General features: G+C 47.5%; 2 protein-coding genes across 5 annotated transcripts; one reads left to right on the top strand and one right to left on the bottom strand.

Annotated features, from left to right (window-relative positions):
* Positions 1 to 451: 451 nt before the first annotated feature.
* On the top strand, positions 452 to 7,454 carry LOC122614448 (excitatory amino acid transporter). 4 transcript variants are annotated; one of them, XM_043789030.1, is made up of 8 exons: positions 452 to 635; positions 1,174 to 1,438; positions 3,808 to 3,972; positions 4,042 to 4,375; positions 4,693 to 5,262; positions 5,827 to 6,156; positions 6,217 to 6,331; positions 6,384 to 7,454. In XM_043789030.1, the coding sequence occupies exons 3-8, from the start codon at positions 3,825 to 3,827 to the stop codon at positions 6,564 to 6,566; spliced, it is 1,680 nt and encodes a 559-aa protein (XP_043644965.1). In that variant the 5' UTR covers positions 452 to 635; positions 1,174 to 1,438; positions 3,808 to 3,824; the 3' UTR covers positions 6,567 to 7,454. The 4 variants fall into 4 exon arrangements, with proteins under 4 accessions (XP_043644965.1, XP_043644972.1, XP_043644957.1 ...); XM_043789037.1 differs by having other exon boundaries at positions 452 to 722; XM_043789022.1 differs by having other exon boundaries at positions 452 to 727.
* A 6,894-nt stretch (positions 7,455 to 14,348) lies between these two features.
* Positions 14,349 to 16,550, bottom strand: LOC122626199 (60 kDa heat shock protein homolog 1, mitochondrial). Its single transcript, XM_043806368.1, has one exon. It carries the CDS (start codon positions 16,429 to 16,431, stop codon positions 14,470 to 14,472), a length of 1,962 nt encoding a protein of 653 aa, XP_043662303.1. The 5' UTR covers positions 16,432 to 16,550; the 3' UTR covers positions 14,349 to 14,469.
* Between the last annotated feature and the right edge of the window lie 2,871 nt (positions 16,551 to 19,421).

Genomic DNA, 19,421 nt, shown 5'->3' with positions numbered 1-19,421 from the left:
TGTCTTAATATTTGAAAGGTATATTTTATTCGTCTATTTGCATGTTTTGGCACTCGCGTCTGTTTAGGCAATTTTCCTAAGAATTTAAACTGTGTCAAAGTGCATTAAACAATTGTCGTTTATTTTCGGGTGTTGGAGCGTTTGTTTTTGTTAAGCGGAGGAGGTGGGGCGGTGATATATATGCGGTGTATAGGCATAGGCACAGACAGAACAGAGACAGATGAGGCCTCTTTGACGCGTTTTGCTGGCGTCACGAGCGGCTTTCTCGCTCGCTCGCTGTCGCATTAGGTGACCAGAGAATTAGAGAAATAACGTAGAGAACCCTTGCCGCAAAGTGAAAACGAAATGTGGCAAAAACAAAGCCAAAGAAATGTGCCTGGCGGTGGGCTCTTCTTGTCTTGTCGCAACTGCTTAATTTAAACACATTGCTCACTTTCTGTTCAATTGGCGAGCCCAGCGGACATCGGAGGAGCCGCTTCAGATCGCGTTCAGTTCAGAGTGGATTCCGTCCGAGATTCCGTTCCGTTACAGCGTCCGCTCAGCGTCCGTCGATCGCCAGGCAGTTAAGACCGCGACCTCGCGGCATTCCGGCTGCAGTCTCCGGTTCCGTGTCGCGTCGAGCGTTTCGTGTTGAGGTACCCAGAGCTCCTTCCCGATCCCTACACGTCCAAAAACCTGCCCACTTCCGCGTGGGGTGCTAAAGAATGTCTCCAGTTTAATTAGTAAGGTAGTTCTCTTCCCTAGGTCATTAGTACAGTAATGTGTTATTGATTAGTACATAATTTAATAAATTGTGTTGCCGATATTTGTTTTCACCTCGGAGGGGTGTCTACTATTTATCGGTATTTCCCAGTTATGAGCGGTTGATATAACCGGCACGAGGGCCATACAAATGTCGTTGGAAGAACAAGTTAAGCCTTTCCTGCATACAACTTGCATTGTGAATCACCTAACCAGAGGCAGAGGCCTGAACAAGGGGCGGAATTTAATTTTGGTACTCTCACCACTCATTTCTCGTTCTGTTTCCAATCAACACCCCCACCTTGGGCTTTTCTAGTAAACAAACCTTGAAGTCAAACCCCCTCGAATCCAGACCAAAGCAGGGAAAAGCAAACATTGTCCCCTAACCCCAAAGCCCCCCTTGGGGTGCCTACCATTTTGTGGTATCCGCAGGTAGAAGACAATCCTCTACGACGGCTACAGCAGTGCAACGCATTTTGAAACTGTTGATGCAACGGCAGCAGAAACTGCTGCGGAAATTATTCCAACTGACTGCATTGGCAAAACGTTAAGTATACGCAGTGGTGTGCGGGCAAAAAAGCTAAAAGCAAAAAGCCAACGAGTGCGTGCAAAGTGAGACATATCGCAGAACAATAATTATCGCGGGGAGTGCCATCAACCAGCTCCATCCTGGGTAATCTGTGGTTAATCGTCCGAGGTGAGCTCATCCAAAAACAGCCTGGAAAATTACAGAGCGGTGGCGACAATGAAACCTGAAATATAGTTATTAAGTTGCCATTAACAGCTCGGTGCCATTAACAGTTCGCCGAGAACCGATCAAGCATTTTCACTAACTATCGCCAACTACTTTTGAAGTTCAGGTTAAAGAAATAGCTTATTTTCCCAGTATTTTTTCGACCAAGCTTATCTAGTAAACAATATATATTCTTGCACACATTTTAAAATCGTATAAAAAACTCAGTAAAGGGCATTTCTGCTGAGGTGTGTTTCTTTTGATTAAGGTTAGAAGAGAGTGAACTTTGGGGACGCAGGGTGACCTTCGATCGCTTTGCAAGTTTTTCGCTTTCGTGCCTGTCTGTAATTTGCGTCAGCTAAGCGAAACCGAAATGAATGGGCCAAGTGACAGGTTGAATCGATTAGGGGCTCAAGAGCCTAAAACTAAACATTTATAATGGAAGCCAAGAAATGCTCCCTCTGCTTCTTCTCTCTAGATATCGTTCTTTGAGAAGAAACCCCTGACAAATGTCAAGTTCAAGTGCGCCCATCTCGGCAATATCTCGGATCTGCATAAGCTGAAAGTTTGGCAAAGGGGAAGAGCCAATAAATTTGCTGTCTTGCAGCGGGCAAAAATCAAAGCGACAGGCGAAACTCGTCGCTGCAATTATCTGCCAGAGATTGGGGGATATGGCGTGGATGTTTCGCCACTGCGACTTTGGGAATGCAATGCGAATAGCAATATGACAACCGAATTCAGCCGGATCCCGGCGGACGCGGAACGATTTGTTTGTTGTGGCCAGGCCAAGAAGTTAAAAATAGCGCTGCCCTATTGATTTGGCCCACTGCCCAAGAGATGGCCAATAGGTTTCGGGTCTTCGGGGGCAAAGGGCCGGGGACTCTCACATGATTTATGAATGACAGGTAACAAGGCGCACTCTCTTACAGATCGATAAAAGTCTTTTAGCGACGAACCCTTCCCCGATGTTCTTCCTTATCCCCGAGGACATTCGGTGGCAATTGCGAAGTCACTTAAATCGATTAGCACCGCTATTAAATCAAATTACCTGGAATGGTTGCAAAGTGGTTTTGCACTGAGAAAGTAATACTAGTCTTTCCATAGAAGATAAATGGTATTTTGCTTTGAACTACGTAGCTGACTTAGGTTTGTAACATATTCAAGCCTTAATTAAAAGATTAAATATATGAATAGCAACACTGCAAAAAAGGCTAATTTCTCTGCGTGGCTTCTAATCTATTTCTGCGTGCTCGCCTCGCGGAATTTTCCGCTTTATGATAATTATGGAGCGTCAATCAGCTTTTCGACGGTGCGTGATGTCTGCACCGCGTCTCCATTTCAATTTCAATTTCCATTTCGTTTTCATTTTCCTGCCGGCATTTGCCATAAATGCGCCGCGAGAAAGAGAGAGAGATGCGGTCGTGTTTATGGCACACAGGACACTCGACTCCTGAGTGGCTTTTCTGAATAAAAAGCTGACCCAGCGAGAGAGTGGCACATTCGCAGGAGCAAGCTTGAAGTGAACGGTTCGCATTCCGAGGAGCTGACAGCCAGGAGCAGAAAAAGGATAATCAGACACGGCTGAAAATAGTGAAAACGAAAGCGGAAGAAGGCTGAACCTAAGGCCACGCTGTAAAGCTTTAAAAAAAGAAACCAGGAGTTTATAACCACCTCCTAGTTGAACCCGAATTTAAGGTCGAGCAGGACCTGACACAGTGACAGTTGACCGCTGACCCGGACTCTGAAAAATCGATTATCCGTGTGTGTGCACAACAGCCCGCGAGTGCGATTGCGAGTGCGAGTGCAGTTCAGCGTCTTGAAGAGAGCCAGCACCACCCTCCGCCCGCTTGCGAAGGTCAGCCCCATCTGATTGCCTTTCCAGAGCGGTCAGTTGCCAAAAGCCACAACAACGGAGCCGTTAACAAACAATCGCCGCAGCAGCGAGGAAGGAACGAGGCTTAGAGGCGGCACGCAAACGCCGCCGAACAAAAGGAAGACAACGCCGCACCGGTAGAATGGCCTACCTAATCAACATCCTCAAGTTCAATGTGAAGTACTTAAAAAATCAATAACTGGACACCAGCACCGACCGACCAACCAGCCAAACACATCCATTCATTCCGAAACAGGAGCAGCCGCATTTCGACTGAAACACAGGGGAATCCCCCAATCGCTAGCTCTCTCTCTTTCTCTCGGTCGCCCTGTCTTGCTTGCTCCTCTCTTGGTTTTTGGTTCTCGGCTTTGTCGCCACCGCTCCGCTGCGCCTTAATCTGCGCCACCGGGAAGCTTGGACACTTGGACAATGGAAATGGAAAAGTCTGACAAATTTTCAGATTACCTCTTCGCCAAAATGGGTCCCCCCACCTCAACTGAGCTGCCCCCGAAGACCACGGAACGCAGCGATGCCCCCGTGGAGTTGACCGGGTACCGCAGGTGGCTCTCCGAGAACCTAATGCTGCTGGTCACCCTTTCCGGAGTTCTCCTCGGTGTGATACTGGGTAAATAGTGTATATAAGCTCACAATATATTTACTGAAATATTCCATTAAAAAACTACTCATCCGACAGGACTTTCGTTGCGGCCGCTAAATTTACACGGGGACTCCATCATGCTGATCTCGTATCCTGGCGAACTGTTCATGCGCGTGCTCAAGCTGATGATCTTGCCGCTAGTGATTTCGAGCCTTATTGCCGGATCGGCCAGTCTGAATGCCAAGATGAACGGCAAGATAGCGCTGCGCACGTTGGTTTACTTCGCCAGCACCTCGTTCTTCAACGCTGCACTGGGAATCGCTCTCGTTCTGCTCATCCATCCTGGAAATCCGGATCTGCACAATGCGGACGATCGATCGACGGATCGGCGGGCAGTGAACCTTCTGGATAGTCTTTTGGATTTGGGCAGGTGAGTTATTCCTTTTTAAAGCCACCCTAAAACGCTCATAGAAACGTGTAGAGCTATAAAACCTGTTAGCATCCACAGTGGCGCCCTCTACATGTCAACACAAAGCGGCAACTAGTGTCTTAACGCGGCAAGTAGTTCAATTCGTTATTACCATCAAGTGAATATGCGAACAGAACTGCTTAAAGCAGTGCAAGGAAAATTGCTTTGCGGATGGAAAGGGTTTTTTGATTGTTTAAATATTTCTGACCGAGATTAACCTTCTTACCATTTACCTTATATTTTTATTTATCTCTTATGTGTGCTTTTTTATCCCCCAGGAACGTATTCCCGGACAACCTGTTCCAGGCCTCCATTCAGCAGGCGCACACCGTCTACTTGCCCAAGCCGAGCATCCTGCACGCCTTCAACGAGACGATGAATGACACCTTGGCATCCGGATCGGAGGCCCAGCGTTTGCCCGAGGATCTCGCGGAGGAGGTGGTGCTGGTGAGGGACATCCAGTACCGCAGTGGAACCAATACACTGGGCATCGTCTTCTTCTGCCTGGTGTTTGGCACTTTTTTGGGAACCATCGGCCAGAAGGGTCAGGTCGTGGTTGACTTCTTTGCCGCCATTTTCGAGGTGATCATGAAGATGGTCACCTGCGTGATGTGGCTGACACCCGTGGGCATTAGTTCTGTGATCGCTGGGAAGATACTGAGCGTGGGCGATTTGGGCCTGGTGATGTCGCAACTCATGTGGTTCATCGTCACGGTGGCCATCGGCGTGTTCATCTACCAGTTTGTGGTGATGCAGGCCATATATTTCGTCGTCGTGCGTCGCAATCCGTTCAAGTTCTACGCCGGACTCATCCAGGCCATGCTTACCGCCTTCGCCACGGCCTCAACGTGAGTTCTGTGTTCATTCGGGGTTTATAAGTCCTTGGGTCAATAATCTGTTGAATCTGTTTGGCCTTTGATGGAAGTTAAATTTGCCAATGCGTGCAAGTGACCATGTATGTAACCGTTCATTCCGGACATAACATTTGTATCGCTACGGCGTCAACGTTAGTTCTGGTAAATGCACTTCGGAGTCCGGCTTCGTAACTGATATCTTAATGAACTTGGAGTCCGCTCGTAACATGAAGTGAAATAACCAAACGAAGTTATTGGAAAGTTTTTGAATAACTCTATTGCCAGTTTAACTGGCTATGTTTCTGAACAACTTTTTGTTTAACAAGCCACGAAATTAGATTAATAACTTTTAAGTTTAGAATCCTTTAGTGCTTTCTTCAAAAGTTCACTGACTAGGAAACTCAGATTCAGATTCCGTAGGAGTGCGTTAAATGTGTGTTTTTTCTTTCTTTCGGTATTTGGCACAACCCGATGTATCCGAACTATCCACTAACACTCATTCACCACAAAAAAATGCAACACACTCCTCGACAAAACTGCGACTGCCACGCCCCTTAGCGCCGCTGCCCTGCCCATTACATTCCGCTGCATGAACGAGAAACTCAAGGTGGATCCGCGGATCACGCGATTCGTCCTACCGATCGGATGCAACATCAACATGGACGGAACGGCGCTTTATATCGCAGTGGCCTCGATATTTATTGCCCAGATGAGCGGCATGGTTCTGGGATTCGGCGAGCTCCTCACGGTGCTCCTCACCTCCACGGCTGCCTCCATGAGCTCGGCCAGTGTTCCGAGTGCTGCCCTGGTGCTCCTTCTCGTGGTGCTGACCGCCATTGATGCTCCTGTTCAGGATGTGACGCTCCTCTTCGCCGTGGACTGGTTTGTGTGAGTATGGATCTGTAATTCCACTGCGAAAAAGCTTCATCGAAGGTCCTTCTCTTGCAGGGATCGGATTCGCACCACCAACAATATGCTGGGTGACTGCTATACTGCAGCCGTAGTCGAGGAGTTGTCGCGAAAGGAGTTGATGGCTTTGGACGCAGCTTCTGTGAACTATCAGGTATGCATAACTAGTTGGCGACATTTTACCAATCTGATGACTATGCCTTCAGGACATGGCCGCTGGCACGCCCAACGGACATGGACACCACGATGGAGGACTTCTCGAGGGGCAGACCGAGCTGGAGACGAACAGCAAGTGCGTTATGACGATGACGGACTCGGTGGTGGTGGACATGAGTGCGGTGATGAACAACGTGAACCTCCAGCAGGAGCACTGTAACCGCAGGGTCTAGGATGTTTTGCACACTCCAGACTCGAATTCAGTTCGTCAGCATCAGCTCTATAGTCCCAGAACCGACACCACCACCAACACAATTACAACACCTATGATATTCACCACCAATAGACCGCAGTGTTCCCCGAGAAACAAATTTTTGATATAGGATCTTTAAACAAGCGATCGGATATACTCGTATATCGAGAGGCTGTCTGACGAACCCACCCGCATTGAATTTACTCCTCTTTTGGACCAGTGTCGATAGCAATTAATTAGCCTGAACACTTAAAGGACTCCGCATACGTAAATATGGAAATATGGAATATTCACCTTGTAGGACTCGCATAGGAATATAACTCGTATGCCACATATTAGCACACACATCTTACCTTAAACCCAAAAGACGAAGAAACGCAGAGCGCGGGATTTTTGTGATCTGTCCTGGGAACTATGTGCATAATCTATGGGTATTATTTTGTAAGCTCGATTGTGATGGGGGGTCACCACGCTGATTTGTTTTATAATGTTGCTAATTTATACGTTATATATGTGTTGTTCGGGTGTATTTTGAGAGATCAATGTTTAAGTTGATTGAGGGATAGAAGTAGAATCGCAGGTTGTACAAGAAGCTGGCCTAGGTTTAGTTTTAGTTGACCTCCTATTTTCGTGAAACTCACGTTTGGTTATACGCCCCAGATGAACAATTACCCACTAATGGATATAGAATATCACCTACCAATTACTCATTTTCAGTTACTGATACCAAATATCACACACGCATTCGTAGACTGATAGCAGACTTAGTAGCGATAACAAATACGTATCTGCATATATGCAATACTATCTAACCAATATCCGACATTCGATTTGTACGCAAACGCATACGCTGAATACAATAAAGTTATTATACCACCTAATTCAAAATAATTTGTAGTGTAAGCTTTCTCAGATAACACCGATGCAACGATGTGACTACAACCAAATGGTTATCTTTATATTTATGTAAATTGGCATTTTCAAAAGAAGCCAACATTTTCGGCATTGCATCATAATTTATTCCCATATTTTGAACCCGAGCTTTCATGCATATGGGGATTATTTGTGGAGGTCATCTGTTTTTCCCTCTTGAATGGACATCAAACATTTGGGTGATGTATTATTCGGAGACTAAGTGGTCTATTTATAGTTCCGCTAATTATCTGTCACGAGATTGAGTATCTTCGTATTCACACACTTTATCTTAGTCTGTGCTGTTTTTTACTGCGACTTTATTTCTGCGTTTCGGACGCGAACGGAAATTTGCCTATCAACATGCCCATAAATCTGCCGATCGATGGGTGAGTACTAACGATCGGACGAATGAATAGAATGAATCATTACTGGGCCCAATAACTCAACGCCTGCACCACTCGGCCAGTGGTTTTGCACTAGTGAGCCAAATCGGGCTTATATAATTATATGGATACATTCAAAAGTGCATGTGCATATGAATGAGTGAATAAATTACTCTGTACTGAGGGCCCGAAGATAAGCTACACGGTACCGAGAGCTGCGAAGGAAACTGGATTATGGATTCGCTTATTTTTCACACTTTATAGTAGTTACTAGCATGACGAAGTAAGATATATATTCGGCTTACCCATACAAATTCTACATGTACAGAAAAATGTGCACTAAACGATTTGCCAGACATTCCGCTCTATGTTAAATGTACTACTATGTATGTTTTCTATGACGCTTTTGTTATGTCGGGTGTAGGATCTGAAACCCTAAGATCCGCTTTGCTGTTCGATTCCGCCGCCATGTCAGGTGTCAATCCGCGGCGCAGACTTCTCGCAGACTCGCAGACTCGAGAGCCCAACTGCACAGGTGAATGAAATCGGCGGCGGGCAAACAATGCGCAAATGAGCTGTGAGCAAAGGTGGCAATATTTATATTTATGGAGATGCAAGATGCAAGTTGTAAGACGCGAATGATCGACCTCCGTGTGTGGTACGGAGTGCGTGCACAGTGAGAAATATACAGGGATGATTAACTGATATGAAAACCTATGAAACGTAGAACAACAGCCAATCTCCACTCACCATTCGATTATGCATTTTCGTTCAGTGTGCGCCAAGCAAGCAGATCAAAATTTGCGCCACGGTTTTCAGAAGTGCGCAATTGCAAACTCGAGCTGTCGAGCGTCAAGCTCTCTTGCCAGTCCAGCTGTCTGCCCCCCTGGCACCTTGACCCCTCCGCCATGCCCCTCGGGGGCTCTTGGGCCCCTTTGAACCCCCCTGCCACCTGTCCACCTGTCCGACTGTCCCACTGACTGGCTGAATAATGCTGAATGCCGAATGAATGCTCTTGTGGCTGCGTTGGCTGCGGCGTTGCTCCGACTTATGCGACTGGAGCTGGCGTTGGAGTGTTTGGCGTCTGAAGGTCTACTTGGCAGCGGCTTTGGAGTGTGTTGGCGTTACGTTGCCCCCCTTCTGGCCCACCCTCCTTCACCGTTTCCATTTTCTCTCCCTGCTGCCCGCTGAAATGAAATACGAGTGCAAACAAACCGCACAACAGCTGAAGGGAAAGATCGAAGCTGGTATACTCTGAAATAATATGAAATTTGCAAGCCCATCATATATTGAGTTGAGAAGAGAAGCAGTTTCCATCTCCTTCCCACCAAATGGCCAGATGACCTTGATTCATGCAGCATCCGCGGCACCCCGTCGCTGTTAACACCAAAGAATAGAAAACAGAAAACAATGTTCATAGCTCGACCACCGGCACTAGCCATAAATGGGGTCTTTCCCCGCTTTCGTGACTCCTCCGGCAATTGAAAAGCCCCTTTGCGTGTGACAAAGTTCGTGATCGACCCATTGGACCCTATATAGGGCAAGGCATGGGTATTTCGTAGGGGGTATCGCATTGTGGAATTGTGTGAAGAAACAAACGGCGGCTGCTCGAGTCAAGTTTTGAGCTCGGCTTGCGGCGCATTTTGAAGAATAATGGCCAAGGCACATGTGTGCCAGAACACAACTTGGCTCACGATATATTGACACTTGGCACATATGGCATGCAGAATATACCAATACCGTATCTATGAAAAATGCATTATGGAGCTGTTGCTGGGACCTTAAGCGACTTAAGCGGCGCATTTGCATAAGCGCAAGCTAATTAATTCAATTAAGAGGCGAGTCAAAGCAAATCTCCGCCGGGGCGGTTTCACTTTCTTGGTTCGATCATCGATTCCCAGTGCTGCACTGCTCGATTCTACGGGCCCCGGGAATGATTGAGTACTGGCGGAAGTTGTTCTCGTGTTGACATCGACAGCGCGCTTATCGCCACGACGATTGACTGGATGCAGATTGACTCTGATCGATGCGATCGGCAGGTACAGCTGCAGCCCCAGAACAGATGCAGATTCGGACTCAAACTCCGACTCTGACTCGGATTCGGATTCTGGCGGAGATCCAAGCCACCACAAGCCACGACTCACGGCCGCTGCTTGGACATGAGTTTATGGCCAATCTGCTCGTCTATAAATTTGCAATCAACTTTTATCAGCCAGCGTCCAGAACGTGCCTCCGCTAACGTTTCTATTCACACGCTGCCAGGCCGCGCGAAACGGGATTGTGCCAGTCCCAGTGCCAGTGCCAATCTATCTCAAGTTGTACTTGGACAAAAACTATTGGCCACTCAATGAGATGGATATTCTAGCCTCAAAATAAAACGAAATTCGTTCAGATCAGAGAACTACAAACGTAGAACAAGGGAATTTTAAGTATCTAGTAAGAGTAAATACTTATTGAATTACTAAATAGAAGTATGGTTCTGCAGACAAAGAATACGGATAAGTAACATCCATTTATTTTACTATTTAATTATTTTTGCATCCATATTTTTTGCCAGTGTATGCCCCATTCTACTGCAGTCAATATTTTGTTGGTGTGACTTTGAGCGGTGATAGATTGGCCCACATTCGTCGCGTTGCAGTTGCTCTGGCAGATCATGCTGCTGCCGCTGCCTCTGTTGGTTTCCCTTGGCCAGTGGAAAATGCAGTTTCCCCGATGCAGGTTGCAGTTGCATCATCCACATCATCCGCAGCATTCGCATCATCATCATCGTCATCGTCGTCGTCGTGGTCGTCGTCGTCGCCAGCCTGGTAATCTAACCAAATTACTGTGCTGTTCACAAACACGTTCTCTAAACGGTTTCATAATAACAACGCGCTCCTCAAAGAATTTCCAAAGCGGGCTTTCTTCTTGGCTTTCTTCCAGCTTCCTCTTCCTCTTCTCATGGATTACATATCTCGGTGTATATCTATATGCGCCTGGTTTCGGTGTGTTGGTCTAATGCAAATTGCAGTAATAATTGGCCCATTATGCCACAGAACACAACAGAGCGAGACGACAACAGATGGCGAGATGGCAGAGGACGGAGAATTTGCAGTAGGTCGCCTCATCTCATCTCATCTGCCACGCCCACCCCGTCCCCACTACGCCCCCTTTCACACAACAGAAGGAAGCGGCGAAAACCATTTAATGCCGTGCTTTCATACTTAAAAGTTGGCATTAGATGCGCTTACACCAAACCAAATATGGTTATGAAATGGGCAAAGCGAGCGGAGAAGGGGTTAATATGCCTTAACCCCGGAGGCGGAGGAAGAAGCACGACCAGAAGCAGGAGCAGGAGCAGTAACAGGAGTAGGAGCACCAGGAGTAGATTGCATTGAATATTGCGCTCATTAATTAGCCGACATTGCAAATTAATGCCTAATCAAATTTTATTGAATTATAAACCAGTCGGTCGGTAGTCGAAATGCCAAAATGCAGAGTCCAATGCGAGGTGGGCCCAAGGGAGGCGGGGTAAGCTCCTCTCTCGTTGCTGGTAATTAATGTGCAGCAAAGCGGCCAACAGGCATTAAAATTAATTTGATTTTGTCAAAGGCAACAACATGGAAAGCGCAGCTTACGAGGTCTCAGTCGAGGTCTGTGTCCCAGTCCCTCGCAGCAAGCTGACAAGTGTCCGCCGTCTAGGTAAGCCACACTGTGAGAAATTGCCCAAAACTATGACTAAAATTAATGTTTTCAGAAGCCAACACTAATTTGTAACAATCTAGTTTAATTCAATTATTAAATTATATTGATTAGTAGTACTGCACAATTATTTCGAAGCAGCATTTAAACTACTTCCGAGCATTAAGATACCTTTTAACTTCTTAGTGCATAACCGCATCACAGGGTGCTGCCATAAGTGGTAGACTGTCCGAATGCCCTACCAGTAAAGCTTTCCTAGATTGATATCACATCGTTCGATGCCATCAACTAATGATTCCAGATAAGAGCTGAGGGTGTGCAGGGCGAGAGGGGACTCGTCCTTCCACCTCTAAAACGATAGAATCCCTATGGGCACCCTGCAGGGTACCAAACTGAAGGCCAGCCCAACCCGCAACCTGGCCAGCGGATCGTTGCTATTTTAATTAACTGCCCGGTCTGTGCATTAAAATTGTTTTGACTTTGTTAAATGCTTGCAAATCGCAAAGCGACATGAAAATTTACGCGCCAGGCAAAGCAGCGACTAGCAGATGAAGATGGAGATGCCTTCGCTGAAAGACGAATCGCAATCGGGCAACGGGCATCGGGATCCCAAGGAACGTGGAGCGGTAGCCTGAAATCGATACTGCGAACATATACTCACTTTAGTCGCAGCATTCGACGCGGACATTTGCCATTTACCATATGCCATTTGCTGGCTGCTGGCTGCTACTTCTGCCGAGAGGTTCTTCCACCACCCAGCTGACCGAGGCAAAATACCGCAATCAGGCAAATGGCCAAGTGGATGATGCACTGCCTCATGACCAGTTGCAGTCCATCCCCGGTCCGTCCTCAGGCCAACCCATCCCATTCTCAACGCCATCCCCTTTCCATCCGGACACGGAGGAAAAAACCTAAAGACTGCACTTCTAGCACATTAACAAAATGCCTTTTAATGATATGTCGAATTAGTTAAAATTTGATTTCGCACTTCCTTTTGTTATAAAATCAGGCTTATTATTTTACAACAGAATAAACTGAGGTAAGCTGCTTTAAATGGCCGAATATTAAAAGTCATTTAGACCTTGAGTTAAATTCTTGCCATCTACAATACATCAGTAAACGCATAGCGATATTTTCCCAGTGCAGTGCCATTGTTCTTCACCACCCAAAGAACGCGAAAATGTTTGCCAATGTAATTAAAAATACATTTGTGGTAAAGAGCAGTGAGAAGCGAGCGTAGGCCGATCGACCAGAAGGAAGTTGATGCTGCAAAACTGGGATGCTGAGATGCTGGGACACGGAATGCCCCATCTGTAATCGGCGATCAGTGCAAATTGTCGTGAATTAGTCGGCCACTCAAATCTATGGCATTAGGCTCCAAGTCGGTACGCGAGTCACATTAAAGAGCCGCCGCCCGTTTCTGAGGTCCCGATCGGGAAAGACCAAAACGGGAGAGAGCAGTACGAAAAGCAGTACCACATCACACATACGCCGTGTATGACGGCGAGCTAACTAAAGAGCCATACGCGTGAAATGTCAAAAGCTAAAAATGCCATTTGCTGTGCTCCAATCACTCGTTGGCCTTTCGGCGTTGTACACTGGCAGAATTTTCTACAAACGAAGATATTTCTTATCAATGTAAGCAGCACTTAATAGCTTAATATTAACAAATATTGGATCTAATGGCAATTTGAATAACTTAATTGAGTGTTCTTAACGAGGTATCGCTTATGAATGCGGTGTTTAAATGTGATCATTAAGATAATCTAAGGAACGAGTTTGATTGCTTGTCAGGTCTTAACTTTGCAAGTGTAAATTAGATTGAATGGCTGATAACAATTTTTTCTGAGTACTATAGAAATATTTTTTGTTTAGTCGACGTCTAGGAGAAGTTGACGACAAGAGGGGTTCCCAGGCAAAGTGCCCATGATTCGCTCATTGTTGTCATTGTCCGCAGTCTCACACGCAGTCAGTGAAAAAAAGAGGAAAAAAAAACCAGACTTGCCTGCACATGCAGATTGGCCAAGAGCGATAGCGATAGCCTTTTTATTTGCCTTTCGTCTGTTTTTGGTTTTTGGCTCAGAGTTTTCCGACTTGCCGAATGGAGTTGTTGCTGTGCCTTGGCGATGGTGCCCAATATGTTTGCCAGATGAACAATTTCCTTTTCGACGCGAAACGACCAGACCGCCAGAGCCACCTGACTGGGATCGATTCGCGCGGTCCAAGAGGCTGTGGCTTTTGGCTGGCCCACGCTCGATGGGTCCACCATTTTCGGTTCGTTTGCGAGCCTCGATGAAAAATTTGCAAATTGGAATTATTTATTTATTGATGCATGTTTGATGTGACGCTTTGGTGGAGGCTCCCAGCTCCAGGCCCCCCTTCTTGCACATTCACTCTCATGTAACGAATCGCTTTTTTTAGCTGCGGGCCACAAATGAAATCTGCAAACACAACCCATGCAAAATGAGGGGGAAAAAACCGAGGGTCGGCGCACATGTGTGAGAAATTGCTGTTTGTTTTATGCAAATGATCATCGCATTGCAGCTGGATTCGCTCTGCCGGTCGCTGTTCCAAATTTTCGGCTGCAATTAAAAACCGAAAGTGTGAAGTGCAGCTCTTTGCAGACCAGCATAATGAACCGGTTGGAAGCGATTTTGGCAAGAAAACTGCTGGCCTAGGGAAAGGTCTAATATCGGCCAAAACATTCACTTTCCCATATAGTTTTGGAAAGGTTCCCAGTTTGTTTAGTACATTTCCAAAAAGTATCCTTTCCGAAAAGGTAAGTTCGCTTGCCAATTTGTATTTCAGAGAAGCCAAAAGAACACATGCAATTTAGACACCCACCAAATACTAAAATATCGAACACGATTTAAACTGGAGCGAGTAATGTGAAGCGGGGTTCTACATCATTCCACTGTCAATGTCCCGCACCTCTACTTGCTCCATGCCGGGAATAGCCTTGACCATTTCGTTCATCTCCTCGGCAGAGGGACCATCACTGCTGGAAGAAGCGCTCATGCCACCACCGCCCATTCCGCCGAAGGCACCGCCCATTCCTCCCATAGCTCCCATACCACCCATTCCACCCATTCCCCCCATTCCTCCCATGCCACCCATGCCACCCATGCCACTTAAGGCTGCCAGCTCCTCTAAGCCACCCATGTTCATGTCCAGTCCATCATCCATTCCGCCGCCAGCTCCTGCCAACTTGGACAGAAGATCATCGGTCCGGGAGTCGGTGATGACCACCTCGGTGGTGCTCAGAAGAGAGGCCACTCCAGCTGCATCCGTGATGGCAGTCCGCAGCACCTTCGTGGGATCAATGATGCCCTTCTCGACCAGCCGACAGTACTCATCGCCCATGGCATCGTAGCCGAAGTCACCCGAGCCAGTCAACACCTTGGCCACCACCATTGGGCCATCCACTCCGGCGTTTTGGGCAATGGTTTGGCAAGGCATCCGCAGGGCATTGCAGATGATATCGACGCCCTTCTGGAGATCCGCACTCTCCATTTGGAGTTCCTGGAGGTGGGGAATGCAGCGCAAGAAGGCAGTACCGCCACCCGGGACAATTCCCTCTTCGATGGCCGCTCGAGTGGCATTCAAGGCGTCCACCACACGGTCCTTTTTCTCATTCACCTCCACTTCACTGCCTCCGCCAATGTGGAGCACTGCCACGCCCTTCGTGAGGGCGGAGAGGCGTTGGCGCAGACGATCCCGCTGCTCCGGCTTGGTCTGCTTGTCAGCCAGTTCATCTTGGATCTGCTGGATGCGCATTTCCAATAGTCCTGCCTTAGGCTTGCCCTCCAGCAGCATGGTGCTGTCCTTGCTGATCACAGCCTCGCCCACCTGACCCAGATCCTCCAGCCTAGCCTCCTCCATTTTGGAGTAGTTGACGTCATCGCCGAATATAGTTGCTCCCGTGGCAGCGGATATGTCGCCTATAAGCTCCTTGCGATGGTGTCCATAACTGGGCGACTTGACGGCGCACACCTGGAGGCCCAACCTTAGCTTGTTCAGAACCAGAGCGTTAAGAGCTTCGCCGCTGATGTCCTCGGCTATGATGATCAGGGGACGACGCTGCCGCAGGGATTGCTCCAGACCTTTGACAATCTGTGAGAGTCCAGTGATCTTCTTCAGGGATATCATTACAAAGGCGTTGGCAAATTCCACCTTGTTACCCTTGGCGCTGTTTACAAAAAAGGGCGACACATAGCCGTTGTCGAACCGCAGGCCCTGGATAATATTCAGCTCATCCTTCAGGCGCTTGCCCTCCTTTACAGTAATAGTTCCTTTTGGACCCACTTTGTCGGTGGCCTCACCAATGAGTCGCCCTATTTCCGTATCCCCATTTGCGGAGAGGGTGGCTACTTGTTGGATCTCCTCTCGAGTTTCCACGGCCTTGGACATTTCCTTCAGCTTCTCCTTTACGACATCCACAGCCAACATTACACCCCGGCGAATCTCCACGGGATTAGCCCCCATGGTGATCTGATTGAATCCTTCCTTGGCAATCGCTCGAGCCAATACAGTTGCTGTAGTGGTGCCGTCACCCGCCGACTCATTCGTGTTATCGGCCACATCCTGGACCAACTTGGCGCCCAGATTCATGTGCTGATCCTTCAGGGCAATCGAGCGCGCCACCGTGAAGCCGTCCTTGGTGATCTTCGGCGAGGTCCAGGGCCGCTCCACGATCACACTGCGACCCTTGGGCCCCATGGTCACAGCCACGGCATCCGCCAGAACATCAACGCCCCGGATCATCAGTGCCCGGACTCCGGATCCGAAGCGCACGTCCTTCGAGTACATTCGCGCGAAACAGCGACTCGAGGTAATCGCCTTGGGCACACACGACCGGAACATTTTGCAATTAATGGGAAAACTACAATAAAATAAACTTCCAAAACTTTTTGGCTTTAATATGTTTTCGTTCGATTTCAGACACGAAGTGAGTGCAAATAATATCTATGGAGGTTGTTGAAACAGTTGTGACGGGCTGAAAGTCTCTCGATCAAGGCCTACTCCTAGATTTCAGATCAAAGTTTGTTTCGTATTATTCAACGAAGTTCCTTTTTGCCAAGAAGAGCTTCTCGGTTTATGTGACATGTGCAATGCATTCTTCTCTGTTCATATTGGTTCTCCTTGAGCATCGTCAGGCTGCCCATTTTTCTAGTTTCCAGGCAATCGCCAGATTTCACAACATTTATTTGTCTGGCGCCTGCCCGTCTGCGATTTGCGGCTCTGAAATCTTCGACAACAGAAGCCGTGCCTTCTGTTTGCCGGAATAAATTAGCGTGCAGCTAATAAACCCCGATGTTCTGGGTGGAGTCTCTACCCATTTGCAGTTCTATTCGGTTCCATGGGCTGAGGATGAGGCTGACCCACAAACAAGAGCGGCGTGTGCAGATTTCCCAGAACTGCGGTGGAGCTGCTCTGCACCTGAGGATGGATGCATTTTCCTTGGCTGACCGTTCCCATTTCGAAGGCTGCTGTCAAAAATTGTTTGCTTCCTACTGGTAACCAAAGAAATTCACACATTTTGCTGCAAGCCAAATGGCAAATGGAAATGGAAATGGGGAGTTTGAGACGGAGATGGAAATGGAGATGGGTTGAAAATGCTGGGTGCACAGTGCGCAAGAAGGCGTTACTTTCGCACGATGAATTGCACATAAATTACAAGGTTTAGAAATGGCTTTTCATCTAAATTCAATACGATTTATATGGCCTATCAATTACCAATCGTTTGCATTGTATAGGTAGAAAATGATGTCGCATTCAATTCAGTAGGTGTACGCTTTTTTTTTCTCTGTGCCGCAGACGGAGATCTCTTTCTATTGCCGTTGGAGTTGAAGTCGGAATCGGGATCCGTTTCCTGGCCGCTTGACGCGTTGATTGCCATGTGCAAGCGGTAGCACAGTAGCCGGGTTTTGTGTCAAAAGCCCGTCACCGATTCGAAAGGGGAAGGGCGGAGGAGCTGATTGATGAGGCATTTGCATGTTCGACGACTCTCCTTCCTCTCGCAACCTTTTCCTCCATCTGCGCACAACTCTGCGACATGTGAAAGTGTCCATGGTTGGAAGACCACCTGGTGGGCTGTGCAATAATCCGAACTTCAACCCATCTGCAGGGCTACATCTCTTGTCGGCTACAAATTACTTTCGCTGGAGAGCGAAGAGCCAAGAGCCGCGATCTATGATTAATTGCAGTCCATCTCGGGGATTCTCCAATTGATTTCGGTATTTTTTTGGTGGGCTGAAATTAACCCACTGACCGATGGCCGATGATTTCCTATTTGGTTTTGCCAGATTTTTGCCGGGTCTGTCATTACCAGCGGATGAATCCGCGGCTCGAGCAGATGAAGTCGTTCGGGTAATTGTGGAGCAGACAGCGAAGAAAGTTTTAATGAGAAATGGGTAGACTGCAGACGCTAGACCGCCAGTTCAATCTGACCATTTGCGTAAGCACCAGGCAGACGAAATTCCTGGATCTGGGATCTGGGGCAGCCAAGTGCAGATTGAGCTGATGGGATCTATCGATGAACTGCACTAAAATAAATAAATTCGTGGTTCTCAGAGCAAATTATAATGATCAATAACTTTAAATGGTGCATAATTATATTGATCTTGAGTTATGATAATTAACGGGGTCATGAAATGTGTTCATGTTTCAATCGTGGCCGTACACTACTTGTTAGGGCATATTTCTGAGTGTAATGAGGCAGCTACAACTTAGTCTCAGTTTAGCCTTTGCCCCCAGCTTTTTCGACCCAACTGTGGCAAGCACTGCGTCCGCGAAAGGCTGCCGCTCATATTGTCACGTACCGGGCGGTGTCAAGAGTGCATGAAAATCGTTTGCCGCATTGACTGTAATTAACTTTTTGACTCGATTTGACTGAGGCTGGGAGCTGCAGCTGAAGCTGGAGCCCACCAGTTCGACCGGCCACCGTGGCGTATGAGCAACTGGCACCGATTCCAGCCCCTCGAAAATCGCAGAGCAGGTGCTCCGTTGCTCGGTTTCGGTGGCGGTGCAATTTAAATTCCTATACGGTCCAATGGAGCGGCCAAGGAATGCGTGCAGCGTCCATTTCGATTTCCATTTCGATTTCGTTTCATTTTGTGTTTGTTTATCAGTCCCCCCGAACAATGCACAAACATTCGCTGGCTAATAATTAAAACCATTTTAACACGCCGCTTAAATGGCATCGCTCATACGCCGCGTTAGCCGCGCTGTCCCCCGCAGCGGACTTGCCAAATTGGCTGTCAGTGGGCTCGAAACAACTAAAGCCACACAACGACTGCAACTTGGGCTTAGACAACTGCAGCAATCCAAGCAAACCAAGCAAACCAAACGGCAGCCTTTGTGGCAGCAACGGTGGCAAAATAATTTGCATAACCCGCAATCTGTGTAATCTCCCCGGTTGGTGGCATAAATTAAAAGGAAAATGTCAGACTAAGCCAATAGAAAAAGGCAAGAGGAAGAGTGGGCGGCATTTGACCCAGCTCTCACGGCAAAGGTTGATCTAATTAATTATACCCACTATTGAACTTTAAACTACTCATTTGAGTTAATCAATTCAGGCTGTTCTTAATTCATCACTAGGTAGGTATGCAAGGAAAATTAAGCAAAACTATCTTTCTGCACTCGGAAAACTTTACAGCCACCCACTCGACCAGCGATTTGTAGTGCCACATCGCTACGAGTGTCGTACGAGTGTGGACAAAACAGTTGACCCGGAGAGCCAGAGTCGTCGGAATGGAGACGGCACTTCACACGGCGCCGTGGCAAAGACAACTTAATGCTTAATACTTATTGTCGCGCCTTAATCTAGATACACTCGGCACTAACAACCGGCA

The sequence above is a fragment of the Drosophila teissieri genome, chromosome 2L, assembly GCF_016746235.2.
Source record: "Drosophila teissieri strain GT53w chromosome 2L, Prin_Dtei_1.1, whole genome shotgun sequence".
In the NCBI taxonomy this organism is placed as follows: Eukaryota; Metazoa; Arthropoda; class Insecta; order Diptera; family Drosophilidae; genus Drosophila; species Drosophila teissieri.
The sequence above is the reverse complement of the archived record's forward strand: the minus strand, read 5'-3'. Positions and strand labels throughout refer to the sequence as shown.